The sequence below is a fragment of the Furipterus horrens genome, unplaced genomic scaffold, assembly GCF_987537825.1.
Source record: "Furipterus horrens unplaced genomic scaffold, mFurHor1.1.pri manual_scaffold_11, whole genome shotgun sequence".
NCBI lineage: Eukaryota > Metazoa > Chordata > Mammalia > Chiroptera > Furipteridae > Furipterus > Furipterus horrens.
The window spans coordinates 1329020-1353817 of NW_028327181.1; the positions used below are offsets into that span (position 1 = coordinate 1329020).

Sequence of the window (24798 nt, forward strand, 5' to 3'; positions counted from 1 at the left end):
GAGGACACTCCCCGATACAGGCAGTACCATAAAATTCCCCTTTTCATCAGCGAGCCCGGGTTAAATGAAGAAGACAAGTGGGGCGGAAGATTGGGGCGGGGCAGACAGCGGAGGGGTGCCAGCGTAAACTTCTGTCGGTGAGGCGCGTCCCCAAGGTCCCAGGCAGGAGCTGCGGCGCGCCCTGCGGGCTGTGGAGTGGCTCCCAGGGAGAGGTGGTAGTGAAGAATGGCCCCCCTCCTCCTGGGCCTCATCCGCCTCTGTGACCTCCCCTGTGTGCGGCCCAGACTTGCGTCTCATGACCAGAACACGGCAAGCACTGGAAGTCACAGGCAAGACTCGGTCATACAATCCCGCGACGTCCCCGTGCTGGGACTCCGCCTCGCCCTGGGTCTTCGCCCGGAGGGAGAGGGGCACCTGGCACAGAATAAGGAACAGACCCTTGGTCCAGCCACTGAATGCTGCCGACGAGCACGTGAACTTGGAAGCCCATCCCTCCCCCGCAGGGCCTTCCCACGAGCCCCTGCGCCCTGGTCGACGCCTTGGCCGCAGCCTGTGAAGGACCCTCCAGGCCCGAGCCGCCGTGAAGAGGGCCCGTGGGCTCACAAGCTGGAACGTGGACACCCGGTCCTCCCCGCAGCACCCTCACCGTGCCCGGGGGCAATGAAGGGAAGGCTGCTTTGGGGCCCAGGAGCTGCTCAGGACACCAGAGGGTTTGTCTGGCTGCACGTGAAAGGAAGGGATGGGGGGGCGGTTCCGACAAAATGAGAAAGAGCAGGTGAGCCGCGTTCACGTAAGGAAGCGGGTCCCCTAAGGAAGCGGGTCCCGTAAAGGGCCAGCTCCTCCCCTGTGGCAAATCCCTTCAGGAGAACACCCTGACCAAGCGCATCGAGAGCCCCCAAACGATGCAACTTTCTGAGTCTAACAAGGGGCCTGGAGCAAAAGGAGAAGCGGACAGGGTTTGTGCAGAAAGCAGCTTCCTGTTCCATCATCGCTGCGGATAAAACTTGAAAACAACGTGAATGTCCAAGAACACAGACACGGGGATTTACGCCCTGTTAGATCCACGCGATGGAATATCATACAGCCGTCAGAATGGTTTGCGGGACGCGGAATGTCAAGAGAAGGTGTTTGCTTTCAGCAGAAGCCAAATGCAAGTAAAACAACTGTAAAATCTGTACACAGATTACGGCACCAAGTGTGCAGACTGACAAACCCACTCCATTCACTGTCTGCGGACGTTACACCTGCATGAAGCCAGGGAGGAGAAGGAACCAGCCTGTTAGCCGTGGCTGCCCTGGGAGCGTCACGCGTGCTTCCATGTTGTTGAACGTCTGTGTTCCCCTCGCACTCAACAGCGCGCGTGCGCAGCTTTTGCACACAGGAAGCAACTGCTTTAAATAACCGTCCAGATGCCTGCGTGGGATTCCCCACAGCATGGCCTCATTCGTTCCTGCCACCGGCTGTCACCCCTGCCTTTAGATCCTTCCCCACTGACGACAAGGCCAACCCTGCGTACAAAGAACACGCACTGGGCAAGCAAGCCGCCCGCCTCCGGTCCCTTAGGGAGGACGCCAGAGGGGACCCGGCCCCCAGGACACGCACACTGGCGGAGAGGGCGCGTGAGCTTCGGAGAAGCAGAAGAGTCTCGCTACCACAGACCCTCAGAATCGGTGCCCTGCCCTCCGGCTGACCTGCCAGAGACAGAGACGTTGCCCCTTTCTTTGAATCCTCACCTGAGGAATCTTTCCATTGCTTTTAGAGAGAGGGAAGGGGCGAGAAGCATCGATGCGGGAGAGAAACATTGATCGGTTGCCTCCTGTACTCGCCCGGACCAGGGATCGTATGGGCCTGGGTCGGGGATCAAACCCACAACCCAGGCATGTGCCCTAACCAGGAATCGAACCTGCAACCTTCGGTTTATGCTCCAACCCACTGAGCAACCCGGCCGGAGCCCGGTGGGGCTGCCCTGGCCTGAGGCCGAGGGTTCAGTAGCCCCGATAAGCAGAGGCCAATGTGAGCGTCAGTCAAGCCTCTCAGGCGGACACTGGGTCGTGAGGACCCCGTGTGGCGGCCGCAGAGGGCGGCAGTGCTCACCTGTTGCGTGTGCCGGGCCCCAGGCGCTGACACACCACGGTGGCGGTGGCGTGTTTCCCGCCGTCTCCCAGCTCCTGCCGGACGTCCCACTGCCGAGGCTCGCTGGTCCGGGCGCTCAGGATGTTCACCCCCTTCTTCACCTTGGCTCTGCGGGGAGACGAGGGAGAGAGAGCCCCAGGTTAGCGGCCGGGCCTGTGCACAGGTGCCCACGCCGCGGTCAGCCCCGACTAACCCGGATCTGCCCGCCCTCGCTCCGGGCTGGCCACCTGGAGGCTGTTCTAGACGGTTTTCATCAACGGATGGGCAGGGCTATTTGCGTCCTTAATTTGCGTGCAAAGCTGCCGCTCAGGAAGGTAACTGCTTACAATGTGACACACACGCACCCCGTCCTGCTCGGCTCCGGAGCGCAGGGGGCAAATACTTGTGGGCAGTTAAAGGGCGAGACACAGCTGAGTGGTCCGAGTGCAGACACCAAGGCCGTGGGAGACGGTGGTGGAGCACAGCCCCCCTTCTCCAGGTGGGGGTTCGGGTCAGACCGCAGCCCACCTTCCCCCGGTGGGGCTGGCTGCCTGGACCTCGTGGAAAGACCTTGAGGTGACTGGGTAAGGGGGTAGCAAGGAGGCCCCCCCCAGCTCCAGCCCCTGCCTGCCAGCAGACTAAGCCCGTCCCGCAGGTGGGACCCACCCACCCCACGTACCCACCTAGACCAGGACGGACAATAAGGTCACCGCTGGGTGCTGTCAGCCACTAGGATTTGGGGTGAGCCGCTCAGTTGTTCTAGACCGCCAGACCACGGTGTGGCCTCGGCCGCCAGGCCTCGGGTGGAAGCCGGCCCTGAGGCTACCTTGCCGTGTGCATGACGTGCGGGGACACACACGCGTGCTGTCGGAGCCCCCGAGGAGAACGGTTCTTCCGCTCAAAGGTCCCGGCGGCCAGCGCCCTCTGCAGGAAGACTCTAGTTTCCCCACTGAACGGCCTGACCCCCGGGTGGAGGTTCAATTGACCATAAATCTGTGGGTTTATTTCTGGATTCACTTCGATCCCATTGATGGAAATGTCTCTCCCTGGGCCGGGGACACAGTTTTTGTGTGAACAAACTCACTGCAGCTTTGAGGGAGGTTTTTGCAACTGGGGGAGGGGTGAACCCTCCAAATCGGCTCTTCTTCAAAAATGTGGCGGCTCTTCTGGTCCCCTACGATCCGGACCTGGCCAGCTCTGCATGGGAGGGATTCGCGCTAGCGTCAGCGGCTGCCTGGGTCCCTGGGTCCTCCCTCTGCTGTTTCTCCTGCTGTCCTGCACCTTTTCCTTCCCGTTCAGCAGCGGCCGGAGAATCAGCTGCCCACGGCCAGCAGGTGAGCGGGAAGCAGGTGATTCGCAGACCATTAGGAGATGCTTGAGCCCCTGCCTGAGCTGAAGGACCAACGCAGAACCGAGGGCTGGGCCGAGGCTGGTCCCAGGGGCGCAGGGAAGTCAGACGGGAGGCGGCAGGTGCGTCTCCGTCATCAGGGCTCACGGGTTGGAGGTCATCCGTCACCACGGGGACAGAGCGGCGGGTCAGCAAGTCGCTCTCTCTGCCCTGGGATGACGCGCCCCCTCCCTTCAGGTCACCTGGCAAAAATGAAGCGAGTGGCCGCCAGCCCGCGTGGCAGGCTGCCCGCTCACCCCGCTTCAGCATTGCGGGGCCACGGCGCATCATCAGCAACAGGAAGGAAAGGGAAAGAAGACAGGACGCGGCTCCGCCGGCTCCCAGTCAGCGCTGACGGCCAGCCTCAGATTCCCCAGCTCGTTCAAATAGAACCTAATTTAATGCAATCACTGAAGCACCCGCCCGAGCTGGCCCCGCCATTATCACCAGAAACCCCGGAACGTTCCCTCCGTGAGACGGACGACCGGCCCTTGTGCGGAGAATGTGAATTTCCTGCTGGTGCGGAACAGAAACTCTCGGGCAGCTGTCTGTCCCCCATTGTTCCTGCCGGCCCGGGCACCTTTGAAGTCTCCCAGACAAAGCAGTTACGGAAGAAACCACCCAAACACGCACGGAGTCCTGAGCCGAGCGGGCTATAAATAGTTTGTGAGGAGTATTTTCCTTCCAAATTAGCAGCGTGTCTGATGCTTGCAGTACACAGGCAGCAGACTCCCCATCGGCCGGGGGCTGGGGACAGCGGCAGCTTCCCCGCCGCACAGAGGTCGATGTGGACGAGACCAGCGCCATCCCCGCGTCCCGGATTTCAGCGCCACGCTGGGACCAGCCTCGTTATCCTGAGCAGCGTCTCCAGGGCAGGATCCTCTGTTCCTGAAAACGGAGCCGCACGTGCTTCTTTTGCTCATAATGGCCAGAGCGGCATGACAACCGAGGTACATCTCAGACTGGTGACAGTGTCCCTCGCAGGCCCTCATCCGTCACAGGACCACCAGGAGGGGGCGTCCCCGGTGGCTGCCGCAGTCTTTGTCCCTCTGTCTTGTCATCGTTAGCACCTGAGTGATACCATTCAGAAAGACAGGGACAGGGGTCTGCCAGCAGGGAGTCATCTGTCCAGAATGGCTGGGTCGCCCGCCTGTTCGGGGCCCATCTTCCCATCAGGAAGCCGCCCCACAGTAAATAAGCTCCTAAGTGAAAGACAAGGATGGAAGGGGTGTGTCAGGCTTTCCTTCGGAGACGGGGCTCCACAGGGGGGCTGGCGCCCCCGCTTCCTCCTCGGTGGGGGCTCAGCTTTTCTACAAACAGGCAGCTTGCTCACCCCACTCGTAGACCCCCCGTCACCAACGGTTCTGGGGGCAGCGGAAGGACGCACGCAGCCCTGGCCGGCTTCCTCCTTTCTCGGGCGCGGTCCCAGCAAGGCCGCCCGCCCGAGAGAGGCCGACCAGCGGCAAGAGCCCGAGGCCCACTGGTGACGGAAGAGACGCAGTGCGGACTCGGGCGGGGAAGTGACGAAGGACGGGCCTCGGAAACACCAGCTCCTCCCGGACATGGGCCCCTGTCGACCCACATCGGCCACTTGGCCTGTCCAGCTCCGTCTTCTCTTCTTCTCGGGAGAGGCCTGTCCGTGTCTCCCGGGTGCCGGCATCAGTCAGGGTGGTTCAGTGGGGACTCTTCTCAGGGGATGGGACCAGTCTGGGCCACTGAGAGCCAACTTAGTACTTTGGCTTGAACGACAGGATTTTCCAGCTGAAAAGGTGTAAGTCTGGGTTTGCTGCTGCCACCTGGCACCCTGTGAAGAGAGGCTGCCTGACAGTGAAGCCCCCGGAGACGAAAGCAGGGCAGGAGGTGACACAGAGAAAGGACAAGTCTGAGGGACACTGGCACTGGCCCTGATCCAGCCATGCCTGAAGGCTGCTCTATGCTTGTACCTCTCAATGACATGAGCCACTATTTCCCTTTTTTCCTTTTCTTAAGCCAGTGTGATTGAGTTTCTGTCATTACAACAGAAATGACTATTTTTATACCCCCACGTATATCTCTTCTGCAGAATCTGCTGAGAAATCCCGACTCGCAGACCATCAAATTTGTAATCCGTGAGCGTGGATCCTGGTCACGTTGCCATCTCTCCCCTCCACTGACACATGGTCTCGGAACCCTTCTCAACACCTCGCTGCAGGTGTTCACGGCAAACAGGCCTGAGCTGACATGTCTGTGTCTTGGACCAGCAGCGTGAGCTCATGGGGGACAAGGACCCCAGCTCCACCACATCTGCTCACATCTGCACCACATTCCCGGCACGATGCCTCTGGAGTTGGTACCGCAAAGAACACCCTCAAACGGCCACGGGCCCCGGCACACACCCCCAGGGCTGAGCTGGCCCCGCACCTGCCTGCGGCCCACACGCCAGCATCTGCGTGGCTCCCTGGTCCCCGCACACCTTGCCTTTGTCGCCTTGGCCCCCGGCCCCCGGCGCGGCATGTGCCCAGCCTGCCGTTTATGAGCTCCGACCAACCAAACGGAGGAGGTGTTGACTCATGAGCCACAGAACGGCCTCCTGCTTCTACTTTGCTGACTCAAATGACCGATGATGGGAGATCTGCTCCGTGCAGAGGCGCCACGCGGCCGTTTCCCGAGCAGGTCCACACCCACAGAACCTGCCTCGGGCGGAGGAAGCGACCCTCTCACCACGAATCAGGCCATCTTGCCTACTCCCTGGCTTCCTTGTCTCGCCGCGGGGACGGGGTGCAACCTCTGTGGTGCCATCTGAACCCCAGCCCAGGGGGCTGAGTCGCGAGCATGCAGGCGACACCCGGGACTTCGGCTCTGCTGCCCCGGAAGTCAGCCCCTCCGTGCGGGGCGAGTCCGGCCTGGAGCAGCCCCGCACTCCGACGGTGCACCCACCAGCCCGGACAGCCGCGGGTCTCCGCTTCCAGCTATGGCCGCGCCTCGAGCTCACATGGGGCGCCCACACATGGCAGATTTTTCCTGACACTCCGAAGTCCCAGTCGAGGAGGGGGAGGGGAAGGAAGATACAGCAGAGGGTTCTGCTTCAGTTACATGGCCTCACGTGTCTGCCTGTCACCGCCCACAGTTTGCAGGCTTCGAGGGCACGGGCATCGACAAAGGGTGGTTCACACTATCCCGGCTCTACCCCTGGGAGCAAGCCACCCCTCCCGCTCTCTGCCTGGGGACAGAATCAGCCTCTGGGACGGAGAGGCTGGGGACCCTGGCCTCCTACATCCTGAGGACCCGGCAAGGGCAGGAGCTAGGAGATGTGGGGACCCTTTGCACACAGACCTCCTTGGGATTTATCTGTCTGTTGCTGGTTTTATTATCCTCTTTGGGGGGCAGCTTGTGCTTGGGGTCAGGAAGACTAGGATATGGTGCCCCACGTCTCAGAGGCCATTTGCTCTTAGGGCAGCGGTTCTCAGCCTTCCTAACACCGCGGCCCTTTCATACGGCTCCTCATGTCGTGGGGACCCCCAACCATAAAGTTATTTTTGTTGCTACTTCATAACTGTAATTTTGCTGCTGTTATGAATGTAATGTAAATATCTGATATGCAGGATGTATTTTCATTGTTACAAACTGAACATAATTAAAGCACAGTGATTAATCACAAAAACAATACGTAATTTTGTGTGTGTTTTCTGATGGTCTTAGGCGACCCCTGTGAAAGGGTCATTCAACCCCCAAAGGGGTCGTGACCCACAAGTGAGAACTGCCGTCTTAAGGGCAAGGTAGAGACTCCCCAAATTCCCTCCTCGCTGTCTTAACGCACCTGCTCATCACACAGCCACGCTGTAAAACCAAGCCCCGGCTCCTCCCTTCCATGCTCCGAGGAAGGCCCAGCGCACTCTTCCCGGTAAAAGGCAGAGCGCAAACCCTGTGGCCCTTGCAGGGATGAGGGAGCAGGGCTTGAACCTGCCCTGACAGAGGAGGCCCCCAGAGCCTGCAGCTGCCCCCCCAGGTGTGAACAGTGGCTGAGGCCACAGAGGCAGCCGGGCACCGACCCGGGCTCTTGCTGATTAACATGCAGAAGCTGCGTGAGATTCCTGGGGCCCCTGGGGGACCGGCCCGTCCCTCCCTCCCAGGGTGTCTGTGTTCCCTCTGCTCGTGAGTGGGAAACCTGCTAACATCCCTCGTCACCTCCCACTGACAGGTGGGCTGCTTCACGGGGGACGGTAACGCCCCGTCCGAGTATCCCCTGGATTATAGACAGAATGTCCTGATACCAGACACTGTGACGAAGCGCCTGCCTGTCAGGTGCAGGCAGCTCATCGAACGCGGAGACCCGCTGCGGAGCCCCCCGGCCCCACCCACCGCCGCGCTGATGAGTGGGGAGGAATTCCGCACTTTCATTAATTTATTCTTTGGTTCCAATTTCACTGAGACCTGATGGATCATCTGCTTTTAAAATAAATTCTCCAAATGTCAGAGGGCGGAAGGATCCCGTGGAGTTCCACTTCATGTTCATTCAGGACGACGTTTCAAAGAGGAAACGGCTTTCCTTTAACCACCTTGCCCTCATTTTAAGCTTCCACCCGGCAACAAACGCATCCTTTTCGGAAACATCACGGAGCCCGGGAGGAAACGCGCGGAGAACTGTTATTGCCCCGTAGCTACGGCCCGGGGTCTCCTACGCGCTCCGGGCTTCCTCTGCACCGGAGCCGCGGGCGCGAGCAAACGTGGGAGCAAAGCGGGGGAGACAGCAGACAGCGGGTGGTCAGAGACGGCGGGGGAGGCGGGGAAAGAGGGAGAGGACCCGGAAGGCCCCGTGAAGGAAAGGAATACCGGGGTCCGTGGCTGCAGTCCTCAGATGGAAGCCCTGCCTCACACAAGAGTACAAACTCGGGGGACGGGCCGAGGCCTGGAAGCCCGGTCACCACGGCAAAGAGCTCAGGGGAGGCGTGTGCCTGGCTCACTGCGTGGGGAGAGCCTCGTCCCAAATGGCCTCATACCGGCACCCCAAAACTCCCTCAATGTACGGGATATTCATCTTGGCAACAATGTGCCATTTTTACTTGTCCATTTACTAGAAAAGCAAACTTGATGTCACTGTTGTGAACGGGAGGCTTGCATCCTGGATAAAAACGGACGGTGACCTTGCTAACTAAACATAGGGTTGTTACCACTTACAGGTATCGGCCCCCTAACGACCGCAATGCGCGAACCGCGCCCCAGAACGGCGCCCTGAGTACACCCACTTCTGCTCTGCCTCCCCTCTCTCTTTGAGTCATTTCTGGAGAGAAGACATGTCAAAGGATACTTAAGAAAGATTAATTTTTGTTCTAATTTTCATTCTTTGCACGTTATCACCGTACTTTTAAGGTATTGTATTTTATTGCCCAATAATGACCTGCCTGCCCACAGAACGTGAATTCTGTCGGAAGCCGTCTTCGCCTCTTCTGCCCGGTATGGAGGGACCGCACTTAGTAGGTGCTTCATAAATAGTCATGAAAGGAGGGGACGAATCCATTACTGACCTGGGGCTCCAGGCCTCTCCCTCACCCCACCAATCAGGAATAAACGTGTTTGATGATAAAGACTCTCCTGGGGAATTTCTTTTCCATAAATCAATATTGTTTGCACAGACGCAACGTGAGAAGCCTTCACATTTCAGTGGGTACCGCAATACATTTTGGATGGTGTATTTATTTTCTGCCAAGTAACAATAGGTCTGATGACAAATGTGCACCCTGAACCGCTGGAATGTGCGGAGAAGAAACACGCCTGATTAATCAAGCCCGAGAAATAGCAGCCCCCCCTTCCTTGTGGTGGGCAGCGGGCGGACACCCACAAATTACAATGGAGGAAGAGGATCGATTTTCTAGGAATCCGAAGGCACCGGAGCCTCGGAGACCCAAAGGCACGTTTTTAGCCCTTCAGACCGGTTTCGTTTTATTCTCCGCACTTCGGGAACCAGGAAAAAAAAAAAAAAAAGGTCACCCCCTTTTCCTTCATCATCTTAGCCCGTCGTCCTGTGCCGCTCACGGACAGAAAATGGAATTACACAAATATAATCCTTTTTACAAAGTGTTTTCCCAAAAGGGAATCAGCCCTCTGGCGTCACCATCTCCGTTCTCAGCGAAAGTGTCCGACACAGGCGTTTCAATGGGGCTTTCACGCGCCCCTGAAGCGCCGCAAACGGGGAACTTCAGATCCATTTTTGTTTTCAATAAAAATCTTGTTTAACAGAGTCATGAATATTCATGCTTTCGGCCGGCTTCCAAATAAAAACAAGAGAGGCCACATGAACCAAGGAGAGAGAAAACGGAGTTCACTCAGCTGCACAAAGGTTTGAAGGACAAGATTCTATGTTTCCCGACATGTGCATCTGTTAAAAAAAAAAAGAAAAAGAAAAAAGAAACGGGCAGGAGTCGGGCAGGAGGAGCGGCCCGCGTTGCCAGCAGCGCCTCCCGAGTTTTGGTTATTTCCTTACGGACCCGGCGAGGTGCGCCGCGCCTGGGCGCCGACCTCCGCGGCGGGGATGGGGCCCGTGTTTTCCTGGGAATGACGTCCTCCTGATTCCGTCAGGTCTCACCCACGCCAGCAGCGGTTCAGTAAGCTGACTGTAATTTCCTGTGCGTATCAAAATGAACTGTAATTGGTAAAGTGAGAGGGGGGGCATCCCCGCAGTGACCAGAATAGGGCATGCGGCCCGGCGCTAGGAACCACCCCGGGAGAAAGAATTATCTACCTGAACGACAAGCATTCCCATGTCCTTTTACCTTCACGCCACAGCGGACCCCCTGCTGAGACCCAGCTGATCTCCGAGCCTTGTCCCTGGGGAGTCCCCACCTGGAATAAGCCCAGAGTCCGGGCTCAAGGCCAGCCTGTCCCGAACGCTCCCGCGACCCAGCACGGTAGCCACCAGCCACCTGTGGCTCTTGGAACGCAAAGGAGTTAAAACGAAATACGATTCAAAACTCGGTCCCTCCATCCCGCCTGCCCCACCCGGGGGCCGGCTGACCAGCCGTGGCAGGAGGCTGCTACGGTCACTGCCCAGCACAGCCTGGCCCGCCCCCTCCTCACGCCCAGGCCTGTGGCCCGGCCACTCCGGGAGGCTCAGCCCACGCCCTCCACGCCCTGGGGCCACTTTCAGAAACCAGCTTGTAAAATCCAGGGCCCCACCCCCCTCCCTCAGCACATCTGGGGTCCCCACACGTTCATGGGCATGGTGGCTATTTCACTGGAAGGTTCTGGAATCTCCTGGGTACTACACTTGTCTCCATTTTTTAGGAAGTCGCCTCCTTTCTGCTTGTCACACCCCCTCGTCTCCCAGCAAAGCATTGCCACGAGGAAGCTTCCGGGCCCTTCAGCAGGAAGCTGCTGCTCTCACTCGCTGCCCGGCCGAGCAGACACTTGCTGTGTTCGTTTGAGACGCTGGGCTGGTCCGGGGCCCCGAGGGCGGCCGCCCAGTAGGACAGCGTCTCTACACGCGCCACCCCGGGCACCGCTGTTCCCGCCTCCCTAATGGGACCCCGATACCATCGAACAAGAAGGAGATCCCATCTTGGCCGCAGTCCAAATGGAGGAGCCGGCCTAATACACTGTAAACAGACCCAGTGCCTGGGCTAATGAGCAGCTCTCTGGTCTGCTCCTGGCAGCGTATGGACTAGGTTAACGCGATTAACCAGACGGAGCGAAGACTCCAGCCCGCTCAGCGGCCCAGCCTCCAACACAGGGGCCCAGAGGAAACGCCTCCAGGCTTCGGGAGCGTCATTTACGGGAGCCAGGCAGGCTCTCCTGGGGCTCCTGGACAGGGCAGTCGGGGGGTGGGGGGGACGCGGAGACAGAGAACAAAGTGCCCCTCTCGTCCCCAAAGCAGCCATCAGTGGGCTCCAAATACTGGCATAGACAAGTGGGCTTCATTTTCAGACCTGATGTTTGAGAGAACACAGGAAACTGGGTTCTTAAATCAGACTTATGAGTGTTTACGATACCACACGGGTCCCACAAAACACACCCTCGGGCGCCGGACCTGAAGCCAGGCCCTAAGACGTGTTTTGATGACCTGGGAGCAAAGGCTACAGCTTCAGGGTCAGGTGAGCCCCGGGGGCCGGTGGCAAAAACAGCCCCGGTTCTTCCCCTCCCTGAAGGAGTCCCTCCGCCTATGACTCTGGGGCTCCCCCGCATGGGGAAGTGAGGACCATTCGCACGCTCCTGGCACGAAGCACGGCTCTGGGACTTTTTGTGGCCAAGAGAAGGGGGCAGAAGCCATGCTGGATGGATTGCAAGCCAGGGCGTAGTTTCTAGTTTCTACAATCGCCGCCCCCCCAGCCCCCCGCCTCTCTGGGAGCCCCGGGACCACCATGTGGACACACTCAAGCCGGCTCCTGGGTAATGAGACGCAGGGGCCCCGAGACCCCGCGCCCCTGCCGACAGACACCTACCCCCAGAAGCAGGGCCGCAGGGCTGACTGACAGCTCATCTCAGACTCGAGGGAGAACCACCCAGCTGAGCACAGCACAGAATCGCACCCCTGGAATCACAGGCTAAAGAAACAGCCCTGGTTCTAAGGCTCTGGTTTCCAGGGCTGTCTGTTGGGGGAAAAGCTGCTGCTGTGCCCTTTGAGGTCAGCAGCCCCCCCGCCGAGTTCCATCCCAGCTCCACCGACTGCAGTTGCTCAACTTTCAGTACAGGAAGAGGAAAACCAGTCTGCTGGTAAGAACACCGCCTGCGTCCCAGGCCAGGAGGAGGGCGTAGGCAGGCAGCACGGCACCCAGACTGTGGCGCTGCTCACGGCGGGATCTGCCGCTGTCCCCACCGACAGTCCGTTCATTTCCATCAGTGACAAAAACAATCTCCTGTGCCCGCTGTGCCTCTGGGCCTCTCCGGATGGTGTGCCTGCGTCCGCCGGCTGGGCTCCACCGCCCGTCCGAGAAAGGCCGACGCGGACCCGCCCATCGTGACAGTGAGCCGGGCCCGGCCTGCGCAGCGCCCGGGGGAGTGCGCGTCCTGGACCACGCCGCTCTGACGTGACCAGAGCCCTTTCTTCTTCTCGTGTTTTTTTTATAAGGGATATTAAGATATACTTATCGCAGAGCAGAAGAGTAATGAGATTAGGTCTTTGCTCTTTGGGGAACATGGAAACGGGCCGTGATTTCAGTGGTCTGCTGTGAGCATCTGGGAGGAGAACTTCTAGGAGACAGAGCTCTCTCAGGGCCATTGGGCCGGTGACACACAGCCTCACGGCAAGGTCGCAGGCGCGCTCCTGACGCCCTGCGACCCACGGCTGGCTCTGAAGCTGCGGAGACCAGGGTGATGACCTGAGGACGCAGGGAAGGCCCTGGTGACCCCACTGGTGTTCTCGGGCTTTCTCGACCCCAGCACTACCGAGCGGCGCTGTGAGGCGGGCTGGCCTTTGCTGCAGGGGTGGGGGGCTGTCCTGGGCCTCTCCCACAAGGACACTCCCTCCCCCGTCCTGAAAACCAAAACTGTCTCCACCTACTTTCAGTGTCCCCGGGAGGAGGAGGAGGGACAGTGCTTATTTCCCTCAGCAGAGGTCCTTCCACGCCAGACGCCCTTCCTAAGGCCGAGCAACGTCCCGCCATGCGGATGGGCCACGCTTCCTCATCGGTTCATCCGTCCCCCCCGGGAGGAATGCGGGGCCGAGGGGACTCAGCCATGGGGCCGTGGGGTCATCGGGCCCCACCGGGGAAACGGCAGGATGGTGGGCCTTCGCTCCCAGCCCGCCTCCTCCTCCTCCGTCCTGCACACACCTTCCCGTCCTCCTCCACGGCCCCGTTCCAGGACCCGGCCTTCCGAAAACACACCGCGCCCAGCAGGCCCCGGGGATCCCACAAAGGACCCATAATGCAAACACGCACCCCCAGCCTCTCCAGGGTCACAGGCAACGGGAGGTGAAACACCAGGGCGCGTCCCAGGCTGGTTTTAAACCAGGGGCTGCAATCAGGACGCTCTGACGCAGGGACGCTGGCTCTTCCCTGTCCCAGGTTTTCAATCCGTTCATCATGCCCACCGCGGCGCGGACATGAACGGTTCCAATTTCCGATACTTAGGGGCCCTGGAGTGACAGCGTGACAGCGTGACAGCGTGCCGGCCAGATGCGAAGGGCCGCCCCGTCACGGGTCCCCGGCACCTGCGTCAAACGGTCCGCCGCAGACAAAGCTGCGATCTGGGGCCCCGGGAAACAGGGGGGACTTGCAAACGGGTGGAAGAACGGGAACAAAGGCGCAGGCCTCAGTCAGCTGGGCCCGCCTCCCTCCTGCTTCCGCGGGGCTGGAGCCAGTGTCACGGGGAAACGTCTCTGCAACAGTGAGATCGCTCTCACGTGGCGCGGGGAGGCGGCTGCCTGGCAACCCAGATGTGTGGTGGGGAGCAGCGCTTCCCCCTTCTTCCCCCGCAGAAGGAAAATTGTTTCTTTTCTCTGTTCCCGAAGACTACACTGAAAGTGACAAACTGAAGAAAATGAAAACAAACCTTTCCTTGAGAGACATCCGGCCGGGAAATGAGCGCCGGGCTGAGTGTGGGGAAATGGGTCTGCAGAACCTTCTGAATTAGCTCCCAAGTTGCATTTGGGGCAAACTCGGGGGCTTCTTAGGGCTTCCTCCCAGTGGGGAGTCTGGGGACCGCCCAGCCACTCCCAGGGGCTCCACCCGACCGGCCGACGGAGGCCCGATCGGAAGGGAGAGACCCTGACAATCCAGGGCAAGCTGGCTGTCTGCAAAGGGCCTTCGAGGGCCTCTCATGTCCTCAGACACAAAGGGACCCGGAAAAGGGTTCCCTGAGGTTGAATTGCAACAGCGCGCGCGCAGGCTGTGCTCATACCCAGACAGAGGCTGAGGGCGAGGGCTCACGCACCCACCTGGCAGAGGCGGGTTTACGCCCCACGCGGCTAAGGCCTGGATTCCCATTCCTAGCTTGTGCCTCCCCTCCCTGCCCCTCCTGCCCCAGAACACCATTGGAGCCACCCCGGGCCCAGAGCAACGGTTAACGGGCCGAGGGCGCCGCCGTGGAAGGCCCTGAACGCCGCCAGCAGCCCGTCTTCTACGCAGTGGGCCGAAGCGTGGGAGTGAGCCTGAGCGCCAGCTCAAGTCCACGCTGCCATGCTGGGTCCCCAGTCCCACGGCGGGTCCCCAGTCCCACGGCGGGTCCTCAGTCCCACGGCGGGTCCCCAGTCCCACGGCGGGTCCTCAGTCCCACGATGGGTCCCCAGTGCCACGGCGGGTGCCCGGTGCCACGGCGGGTCCTCAGTGCCACGGCGGGTCCCCAGTCCCATGGCGGGTCCTCAGTCCCACGGCGGGTCCTCAGTCCCACGGCGGGTGCCCGGTGCCACAGCAGGTCCTCAGTCCCACGGCGGGTCCTCAGTCCCACGGCGGGTCCCCAGTCCCACGGCGGGTGCCCGGTGCCACAGCGGGTCCTCAGTCCCACGGCGGGTCCTCAGTCCCACGGCGGGTCCCCAGTCCCACGGCGGGTGCCCGGTGCCACAGCGGGTCCCCAGTCCCACGGCGGGTGCCCGGTGCTATGGTGCGGGTGTGCAACAGACTGGTTGCTGCATGGACGTGGGAGTTTGTCTTAGAATTCGGTTTATACGAGACTGTTTTCACTAGATTTTGCGTTGACCGGGGCAGTCTGGGGGCTGGCGAGTCGCTGAGACTCTCTCACGTGACCTCGTCACGTTCCCTGTCCCTCCACACAGCTTCGGTTGCCTGTGTCCCCTCCCCAGAGGCCATGGCCGCCGTCAGCCTGACCGAAGCCAGTGGGTCCCGGCGTTGGCCTTCGTCACTAACCAGAAATGTTGGCGTGGCTTCCGAGTGGCGCACGGCACCACGTCTAACAGACAAATACCGCAGCGTCGGCAGGGAAGGTTCCCCCCGGCCAGATCCTGAGACCGTTGCTCCGTGTGGGAGAGGCAGCAAAGCATTTGGTCACTTGATGGGGAAAATACTCCATACAATAGACTTTAAAATTGACCAGCGTTTGTTGATCGGGGTGGTGTTGTCCCTCAGAAGACACCCGGCACTGTCCGGAATCGCTTTAGTCACCACAGCGGGAGATGGAGGTGCCGCAGGCATCTAGTAGGTAGAGTCTAGAGAGCTACCGACCCCCCTACTGCACAGCACGGCGCCCCAACAAAGCATTCCCTGGCCCCCAGTGAGAAGACCTGGCGTAGACCAGACCACGCCCCTTCCACCCGAGACACGGGGATCTGCCCGCTGAGTGCATCCGCTCGCGGCAGCGTCGGGGTGCGGCACTGCCTGCCGCGAGGGAAGGAGCTTCACGACTCTCTCAGCGGCCCCCAGCCCCGTCCCTGCGTGGCAGGGGCCCTCATCAGTGACCACAGGAGGCTACCGCGTAGTCTTAGGAAACAATCTGATCATCCACCAGATGGCCTTTGAATTGAATTCACGCTGCTGCTTTCTGCCTGTGGAAGGGGCATCGCTTATGAAAATGACCTTATAAAGGAGGCTGAGGCCAGGTTCCCATACATGGTTTGGCCCTACGAACAACCCCAAGAAGTCTGGGCTGCCCCCAAATGCCACAGCCTTGTCAACGAGGCTGCAGGCCCAGGGGCCCGGCCAGAGAGGACGTCTGTGGGTCTCACAGTCAGGGGACAGCTTTCCAGGACTGTCCGCAAGTCCCCCGTGAACCCCGCAGTACGAAGGTTCCGGCGACGGCCCACACCGGCTTCTCCTGGGACCTGACCTGCAGCCGTGGGCAGAGGCTTCTGCGTGTCCTGGGAGGAGAGAGTGGAGCTTCACACGCTCTGTGGGCCTCATACAAACGTCGGTATTTTTGCCACCTCTGGGGACATCCTCTGTAGTGGCTTTCTCAATTTTATTTTTCCCCTTAGAACAAATTAAACATTAAGGCCCTGGCCAGCTAGCTCAGTTGAAAAGCACACCGTCCCAATACACCAAGGTTGCAGGTTCGATCCCCGGTCAGGGCACATGCAAGAATCAACCAATGAGTGCCAGAATCAGTGGGACAACAAACTGATCTCTCTCTCTTTCTGAAAATCAATAAATTAAAAAAAATTTTTTTTCAATTAAAATCAATTAAATGAAAAGGAAACATGCTATCTGGAAAGGGGAAACCTGCCTCTCCCAACGCCCCCACCCCCTCCGGTCACGCAGCGGCACCCTTCGCGCCGACGCTGGGAGTCAGTGCTGACTGCCCCCGTCCCCCAGGCCCCGGAGCTGCAGTCGGGAAGCCCGCGCGGCGGAGACGAGGCTGCTGCCCCCCACACAGCCCTCAGCAGCGTCCAGCCCAGAGCCACGGGGACGTGACCTCTGTGCTCCAGAAGCTTGTGTTGTTATAAGACTTTCTTTTTGCTTTTTAAACAAAATCACGGCCCAGTGAGAATCGGCGAAGCTCTGAGCATAAACTAGATAGCTGTCGCTTTACGGGGAACACCACGTCCTGGCCCTGCTCACGGAGAAGCCGGGGCTTATTGGCAGCCTGACGGACGTTTACAAAGAGCCCTGTTAGCACCAGGACAGCCAGCCTTCCCGGAGCGCTTCTCAGGGGCCACGCGGAAGCAGCTCACAAGGGCCGCCGGCCCGCCGAGTCCTCCCGCCCCCGTGGCCGTGGGTACCGGGACCGCGTCTGCCTCAGAGATGGGGAAACGGAGCCCCCCGGGGTGCGGTGACCTGCCTGCCGTCCCCGGCCAGAAGGTGGAACCAGACCTGTGGCCACAGCTGGTGGCCGGGCCTGGGTTCCCCGCTGTGCTTGTCTATGGGGTGGAAAACACAGAAAAGGGGCGGTTCTCCCCAACGCGGCGGGCCCGGGTCCCCAGCTGCAGCTCAAACCCCTCAGATGCTGCGGAGCGGTGGCCTGTCCCTTCCCACGCTGCCCCGTGGACGCGGAGCCTGCGTCTCTGCAGACGAAGTTCAGGGTGAGTCCGGAATTTTCTAACGGACTGGTTACGCCTCTGTTCCCTGGTTTCTGGCTTCACTTCCGAATCCGGGGCTGACCTCTTCCCTTTCGGGGGGAATGACATACAGCCAAGAGCGCCGCAGGACACAGTGGAAAGGGAACTCAGACTTCGCAGGTCGGCACTTTCCCCATCGAGGCGAGAGGAAACCCTTTTAGCTGAATGGCTGCCCCCCAGCCCCACAGCTGTGGAGCGGAGGCCCTGAGCAGTCACCCCGCACCCCGGCCGGGAGCTTCTCCTTGCACACAGACTCGGCGGGGCGGCCGGCCGCTGGGGTGACGGTGCCATTGGGAGGGGCAGCCGGGACCTGCCGTCACACTGTCCGAGGACCGCCTGCCGACACCAGCCACTCCGACGGCCACGGGGAAACTAAAGATGGTGACCACATGCGTCTCGGGGGGCAGGCACTCAAGTCCGAAGGACAGAATGGCCGGAGAACCTTCCTGCCGCCCTGGGAGGCGCGTTGGGAGAGAGAAAACCTTCTCACACGACCGTCCTCCCCGTCACAGGCTCCCGGGCTGGTCTGCAAAGATCTGCCCGAGCACCGCCTTCTTCATGGGATTAATTTTTATTCTAAAATGTACCACACGCAGCTGCGATCCTAACCTAAGCCCTTCTTAATGATACCAGGAAAAAAACACCCTGACTTTTATCGTCTTTATCTTCTGAACAAATCTCAATCAAATATTCTTTTCCATGATTATGAAGTTCTGGTCCCCATTTGAAGAGGATTTGCTTCAAGTGCCCCCCCGCCATTAATTATCCCCAGATAAGAGGCGCGTCCGCACCCAACGCGAGACTCATTCGTCACGTGAGTGATAGGACAGTGCTATTAAAACTCCGCGCAATCTGCTGACCCAGCAGTGCTGACGGCAGGTAGGCCATCCTGTTGTTGATGAGTTTTCGTTTCTTTTCTCTTTTTCTGAGTCGGAATACCTCTGCTGAAAAATGTCCCGCCGGGCAGGTGCCTCGGCTCATTGCCAACCTGTACTCCCGCGAACCTGGGGCCTCCCAGCCACTGCTGGCGACAGTGAACCTCCTCACCAAGTGTGCCCCAGGGTGCGTCCCTGGCTTTGCTCACACGGTTGCCCGGAGGGAGATGTCACCCTGCCAACGCCTCTTCCCGGAGCCCTGACCACATGCCTTCCATCCTGCACGTTGTCCAATGAATTCGGGGCTAAAGAAAAATCACACCCTCTCCAAGCCGGATGTCGTCCAAGGTCCGAGAGAGCGAGCCGGTCCATCCTGCCTCTCTTTCCCCGGCCCCAGCGCACGCGGGCGGGTGAGTAACTTGGCTTTTGCTCGAAGGAGGAGGGTCCCTAACGGTCTCCGGCACAAATAGCCCCCAAGCACCCAGTCCCCCTCCCACTGGGCAGCCACGACTCCCGCAGGCTGCCCCAGCACCTACCTCAAGATGAAGAGGTCGACGGTGGCGTTGCTGGCGACGGTGACGCAGGCAGTGACCACGTCTCCTTGTCTAACCGGCCGGGAGGGCAGCCAGACGGCCACGCTGTCGTCCAGGCGCAGCTCGCTGAGCTGGTCACGGCTGTCCTGGGCGCGACAGAGGCCCACGGTGCCAATTCTCTGCAAGTGGGACAGGCCGTCCTGCAGGCCGCCCTTCTCGGGGCGGATGGCGTTGCCCGTCCTGACGTCCCCGCCCGCGCAGTCCCCGCGCTCGTCGCCCGCGTGCACGGCGTAGTAGAGCTCCACCTCGCTGCCCTCGGCCGCGGGCCCCGGCCTCCCCCTGCCGGCCGCCGCCACCACGGAGGGCGCGCGGAACCAGGCGGCCGGCAGGCGCAGCTCGGCCACGCAGAGCCCCAGCTCGCCACGCAGCCGGCAGCCACCGTGCACCGCCCGCGTCTCCCGGAAGGCGAACACGCGCAGGCAGGGCAGCGGCTCCGCGGCGCCACGCGCGCCCCAGTCGCGGCCCACGGCGTGGAACAGCACCTGCACGGCGGGCCGCGGTGCGTAGACCCTGTCCTGCAGGATGTGGGCCTTCAGCTTCCAGCTGGAACGAAACTTATCCGTTGGGCCCGGCAAGTCCGACTCCAAGGTCAAGTCCAGAGGCACGAGCTTCTCCACGGAGAAGGGCCCGCAGCTGGCGTTCAACAGCGGGGGCCCCCTGGCTTTGTAGGTGAAGAAGGACTCCACACGGGACCGCAGGCTGCAGTTGCGCGCCCCATCCTGGCGCGTCTCCCTCAGGAAAAAGGCAGCCTCTGCTCTGAGGACACGGTAGGTCACCGGCAAGTAGGGGGGCAGCGAGGAGAACCTCGGGGTGCTGTCGGCCGCCCCGCGGGCCTCTGTCACTGCAGGGGGCAGAGAAAGAGAGAGAAAACGGAGGTGACCGCAGGGCTCCTGAGAGGTCTCTAGGCCCATAAGCAATTTAGAAACGAGACAGAAACCTTCTGAGGACGACTTGTCTCGAGTCCCGGAATCAGCCAGTTAGGGCCTCTGCATGCTCCCCAATTATACACGTGTCTTAGGTTGAAACACAGGGGAGCGGGCTTTCTGCCAGCAAAGAACCCTCGCACGGGGGCAATTTCTCATAGGTCAGCCTAACAGAGTGCTGGCCAGTCACCGATGAGTGTGAGGGGAATGCATTCATTCACAGACTGCGCGTGGGACACATGTCTAACGGCACAGGGACAGAGGAGGAAAACAGACCCAGAGGACAGAAGGGTCTGCAATTAAAGCCACGTGCAACCGGGAATTCCATACGTAAATAAACGATTCTGGGGCAACTGGTTAAACATTTGGGGGGAAAAACTAAAACGCATCAGCTTAGACCCACACCTCACACCATACACAAGAGCACGTGTCAGAGGGACCTGTGATCTACATGTAAGGAAAGCTCACGCTCCCCGTACTAAAGGGCGGATGAATCCCCTGACAACCTGGGTGTAGAACACACTTTCTAAGCATGACTCACCGTCCAAAAGCGATTTAAATATGACAAGTTTGCCTACAGAAATTCTTTGTAGTCTTTTGCCCAGCAAGAAGACATCATCGAGCCAAAAGAAAAACAGCAAATAGGAGCCCCGGCAAAGTGCGGACGGACGGCGCTCCCCGGCCTGCAGGGGAAAGAAGCTCATGGACACCTGAGGCAGGAACCCCGCTCGGCCACCGCCAAGCCGCTGACGGAGGCGCCAGTGTAATGAATATATTGTTCGTAATCCAGCCCCACCCAGAGGCTCCTGGGGAGGAGATTATACTGAGAAGAAACTTGACTCAAAAGCTGTTTCCTTCTGGAAAATCGGGTCCACAATCCCAGAGAGGCTCGGGCCGTCCCGGTTGCACAGCGTTGCTCTGCCAGCTTGGGCCTGAGGCGGGGGCCCACGGTGACCCTTACCCAGGGCCAGGGCTGGCTCCCTGCTGCAGCTCGGGACTCGCAGGAGAAAATGTCATTTGACTCTGGCTGACTTCGGTCGCATGTTCCGCTCTCTGAAGTGAAGCCTCTACACTGATGAGTGAGCATTTCCTCATAATTATCACACAATTATCACCCCAGTACCAGGCCGTTTATGTGTAAATGATTGTGTTAACCATAACAACAGTATCGATATTGATGAAAATTAATAGCTGTTACTACACGCACCACAAGGGTGTTACAATAACAAGAACCACAAGACAAACCGCAACACTGCATTACATACATATCTGGCACACGTGCACGGGGTCCCCCGGAGGGTGAGTCATTGTGGGGGGGCATGGCGGGAATGTGTATTTCTAACAAGCTCTCAGGTGATGCTGCTGGTCAGGGACCCCACTTGGAGAACACCCTGTTTGTTCCGGAACCTGAGAACCCAATCAGGAGGGCAGGACGCAGCTACTTCAAATGGCAGCAGCGACTTCAGACCCGGGGCGGCCACGGGACGGTCGGACTCCAGCGGAGCCCCGGCATCGGTCTCCCCCAGCTCGCCCCGCGTCGCGATCTTCTCCGCTGTTCTCCCTCCACCCCGAAGGATCGCTGCTTATCTGCTGCTTCTTTGCTGACATGTCTGTCTCCCCCCGTGAGACTGGGAAACCCAGGGGAGAAAGTCCCCTCTCTCCAATGTCAAGGCCGGCATCTGGAAGATGGGAGCGCTCCGCACGAGTTTGTGGAATGAATGAATGAATGAACGAGCCAAGTAGACGCGCACGCGCCCCCTGGATCGCCGGCGCCCCGTTCCGTTCCCTGAGGGCCCTGAACTAATTTGCACATCCTGCCGGCCTCTCCGGCCTCCGTCCCTCCCAGGGACCCCGGGCGCCGGCGCAGGTAGCCTCTGCACCTGACAGCACCCCCTTGTCACATCCGCTGGCCGCCTGCCTGCGCGGACTTATTTAGAGCCGCCTCCTGCGAATTCACTGCCGGGTACGTGTTTAGGCAGCTGCCACTGCTCTCCTCAGGCTACGTGGGAAGGCGACACTCTATTAAGAAGTGGAAACAAGCTAGTCCTCGTCACCGCCTCACACCGGGGCAGGGGAGCAGCAGGAAACAGAAGCGGGGGGGGGGGGCGCAGGCTGTGGCAGGACCATTAAGCCTCCTTCCAGGGCGGCCCTCCAAGCAGCCTTGGGGGCAGCAATAATGAGGCCCTGGGGACGCCCCAGACCTGGCTCTGCACCAGCGGCGTGGGCGTCACCCCCCCGAGAGGCGGGTCGAGCCACGAGGGAGCCTCTGCAGCAGGGGCCTCTCGGACCGGACCTCCAAGGGCCCGAGTGGCGGGGGCGGGGAGGGGGAGGGGTCCCAGTTCTTGGGAATTAGAGGGAACACACATGCATTTGGATTCTTAGTGTCTTTTGAGAAAATTGGATCTGGGGGCAAGACCAGGCGGGCCTGCGTGCCGACAGCAGGTGGCCAATTGCTTCAGGAGAAAAAACACTAACTCTGTGCAGTGAGGGCTGTTAACTAGATACTGTGGGGATGGGTCTGCAACAGATAAAAATATCCAATCGCTCCGCCGCACACCCGAAATGAACATCACGTGTCAATTCTGTGCCGGAAAAGAGACAGCGCTCCTGGGGCCGGGGGGGCCCATCCTGCATGGGGCGGGGGGGAGGCTGAGAGGCAAACAGGCCACTCTGCAGGCGCCCAGATTCCCCTAGGGACAGTCAGGGTCAGAGGCTGTGGCCTGAGCCAGGGCTGGGGACGGGGAACGGGAACAGCACAGCTCTGAGGAGCTGGGTGCACCCCATCCTGCTGGGAGGGGGTCTTGGGGGTGCTGTGGGGGGGGGCGAGGTGGGTGGACATCCCTGGGGAGTAGAGGTAGGTGATGTCCCCTCACCCAGCCAGTCTTTGGTGCCCCCACAGTGGGTGGGGGTGGGGGTGCTGGGGGGACCAAACAGCATTCTGAGGCTCTTTGCTGGGGAGGCGTCCACAGCGTGGGACAGGGTCGCCCCCTCCGCGGGGCTGGACGGTCCACCGCCGGCCCTCACCACCCGCGGGGTCCGGGCGTGCGAGCCCCGCTGCTCGCCGAGGTCCGTGGGTCCAGTCTAAGGACCCCAACGGTGCCTTCACGGTCCTGCGCGGACGGGCTGAGCGGAGAAGGCTTGGAGTGGCCCGCGCGGTCCCAGCTGAGGTCACACACGGTGACACCTCATCTCCTTGTTCCGGCTCCCAGGCTGCATGTAAACAGGTGTCCTTTGCTCGGCTGATGTGTGGCCCCGGCTCCCGCTGTTGGTCAGTGGTTTTCTGCTGAACGTGGCCCAGGGCGGAGGCGCTGTCCCGAGGGGGACGGGAGAAACAGGCCCGTCGGCTGAGCGTCCCCGGGCCTCAGTCGCAGCGCTGCGCGGAGTTCGTGAATCAACACTACCCAGCAAACCGGGTCCTTAAGCAGAAGCGCACAGAGAATCCGGGTCTGCGTTGGTCGGCCGATGGAAACCTTGTCGCAGAGGCTCGGAGAGGCCCGGCCTGGCTTTTCCCTTGGAGGGACCGTTCGGTGTTTGCCGCTGCAGGGTTCACAGGACGGCGGAGAACGTAATTACTGTGACCACGAAGGATAAGGAGACTCGGCCGCACTTCTCACCAGGCTCTCTGCCTTGTAAAAGGTGGGAAGTTTCCATCACACAGGTTGCTACGTTAGTTAACATCCATGTCCCTACGGGGCATGAGCGATGCCCCAGGCTTTATGGACCTTCTGCAGGAGAAGTCAGCCAGGAAACGAGAGAAGGAGGGCGAGCTCACCCTTCCGTAGATGCTCCAACGCGCACACACACCTGTGAGCTGCCCCGCGGCCCGTGCCATGTGCCCCGCGTGGTGCTGGGCACTGCAGCCAGGACAGCGGAACCCAGAGACGGGCTCTGCCCTCTGGGGGCCACTTCTGTGGGGAGAAGGTGGCAAGAAAATAAACAAGCAGAGCCCTGGCTGGTGTGGCTCAGCAGGTTGGGCATCGCCCTGTAACCAAAGGGTCGCCAGTTCGATTCCTGGTCAGGGCACAGGCCTGGGTTGCAGGCCAGGTCCCCAAATGGGGGCATGTGAGAGGCAACCACACACGGATGTTTCTCTCCCTCTCTTTCTCCCTCCCTTCCCCCCTCTCTAAAAATGAAATAAATTTAAAAAGAAGGAAAGAAATAAGCAAAGCGCAGAGCATGCGCGATGTTGGGCACGTGACACGGGACCCCCAGGACGGGCCCCCCGCAGCCCCTCCCGGCCGCCCCGCTGCCCCGGGCACAGGAGAACCAGCCGCCTTTGTGCCTCCTGACTGGGTCCGCGTCCCTGGAGGCACCCACGTTGCTCTGACGACCCCTCCGCCGCGAGGACAGCGGCCGAGACCCCCGAGCGTGCCCGGGAGTGCGGATCTCCCCGTCACGCACTGTGAGCGGCATTACACGTTTGTTCCCGTAAGTCTTGGTGTCCGCGCCGGGTGAAGGAGCTGTGGGTGAGTAGTTGACCTCATGCTTTAAAAACACACACACACACTCTGTGCCTTCTCGACTCCCCAGGGACGCTTCTCACAGGCCCCGTAACCAGCCTGGAGTCCTGCTCGGCCGGCTCAGGCGGCTGGCCGCCTTGTCCAAGCGTCTGGTGCAGCGAGCCCAGCTCCGGACGTCACAGGGCACGGGCAGCTCTGGGGACATTAGCGCTCAGCGCTGTCCGCGTACCTGGAACTGCCAGACGGAGAAGAGGATCAGGCGCTTTTTTTTTTTTTAACTGTCACCCAAGGACATGCTTCCTGCTTTCACAGAGAAGGGAAGGGAAGGAGAAGGGGAGAAAGACATCGATCGCTTGCCTTCCATACGCACCCTGGCCGGGAATCGAACCTGCTATTCTGATGCTCCAAGTTCATGACTCTCTCAGTCCCTCAGTCCTGTAAGTGCATGGCCCTTCGTTCCCCTTTTATCGTAACAAGTACCCCATGATTCTTTGGCTACTTAAGTCAATATTTTACCATAAGAGATGTTCTGA

The 24798-nt window shown here is 60.2% G+C and overlaps 1 protein-coding gene across 1 annotated transcript in view; it reads right to left on the reverse strand.

Annotated features, from left to right (window-relative positions):
• The window catches only part of TMEM132C (transmembrane protein 132C), a 68203-nt gene that overhangs the window by 37909 nt on the left and 5496 nt on the right, over positions 1 to 24798 (reverse strand). Inside the window, exons 2-4 of the mRNA XM_090292369.1 lie at positions 22679 to 22886; positions 18826 to 19723; positions 2095 to 2241 (exon numbers count right to left, since the gene is read on the reverse strand). Of these exons, the coding sequence (XP_090148495.1) occupies positions 2095 to 2241; positions 18826 to 19723; positions 22679 to 22886 (1253 nt within the window). The remainder of the gene's footprint in view (positions 1 to 2094; positions 2242 to 18825; positions 19724 to 22678; positions 22887 to 24798) is intronic.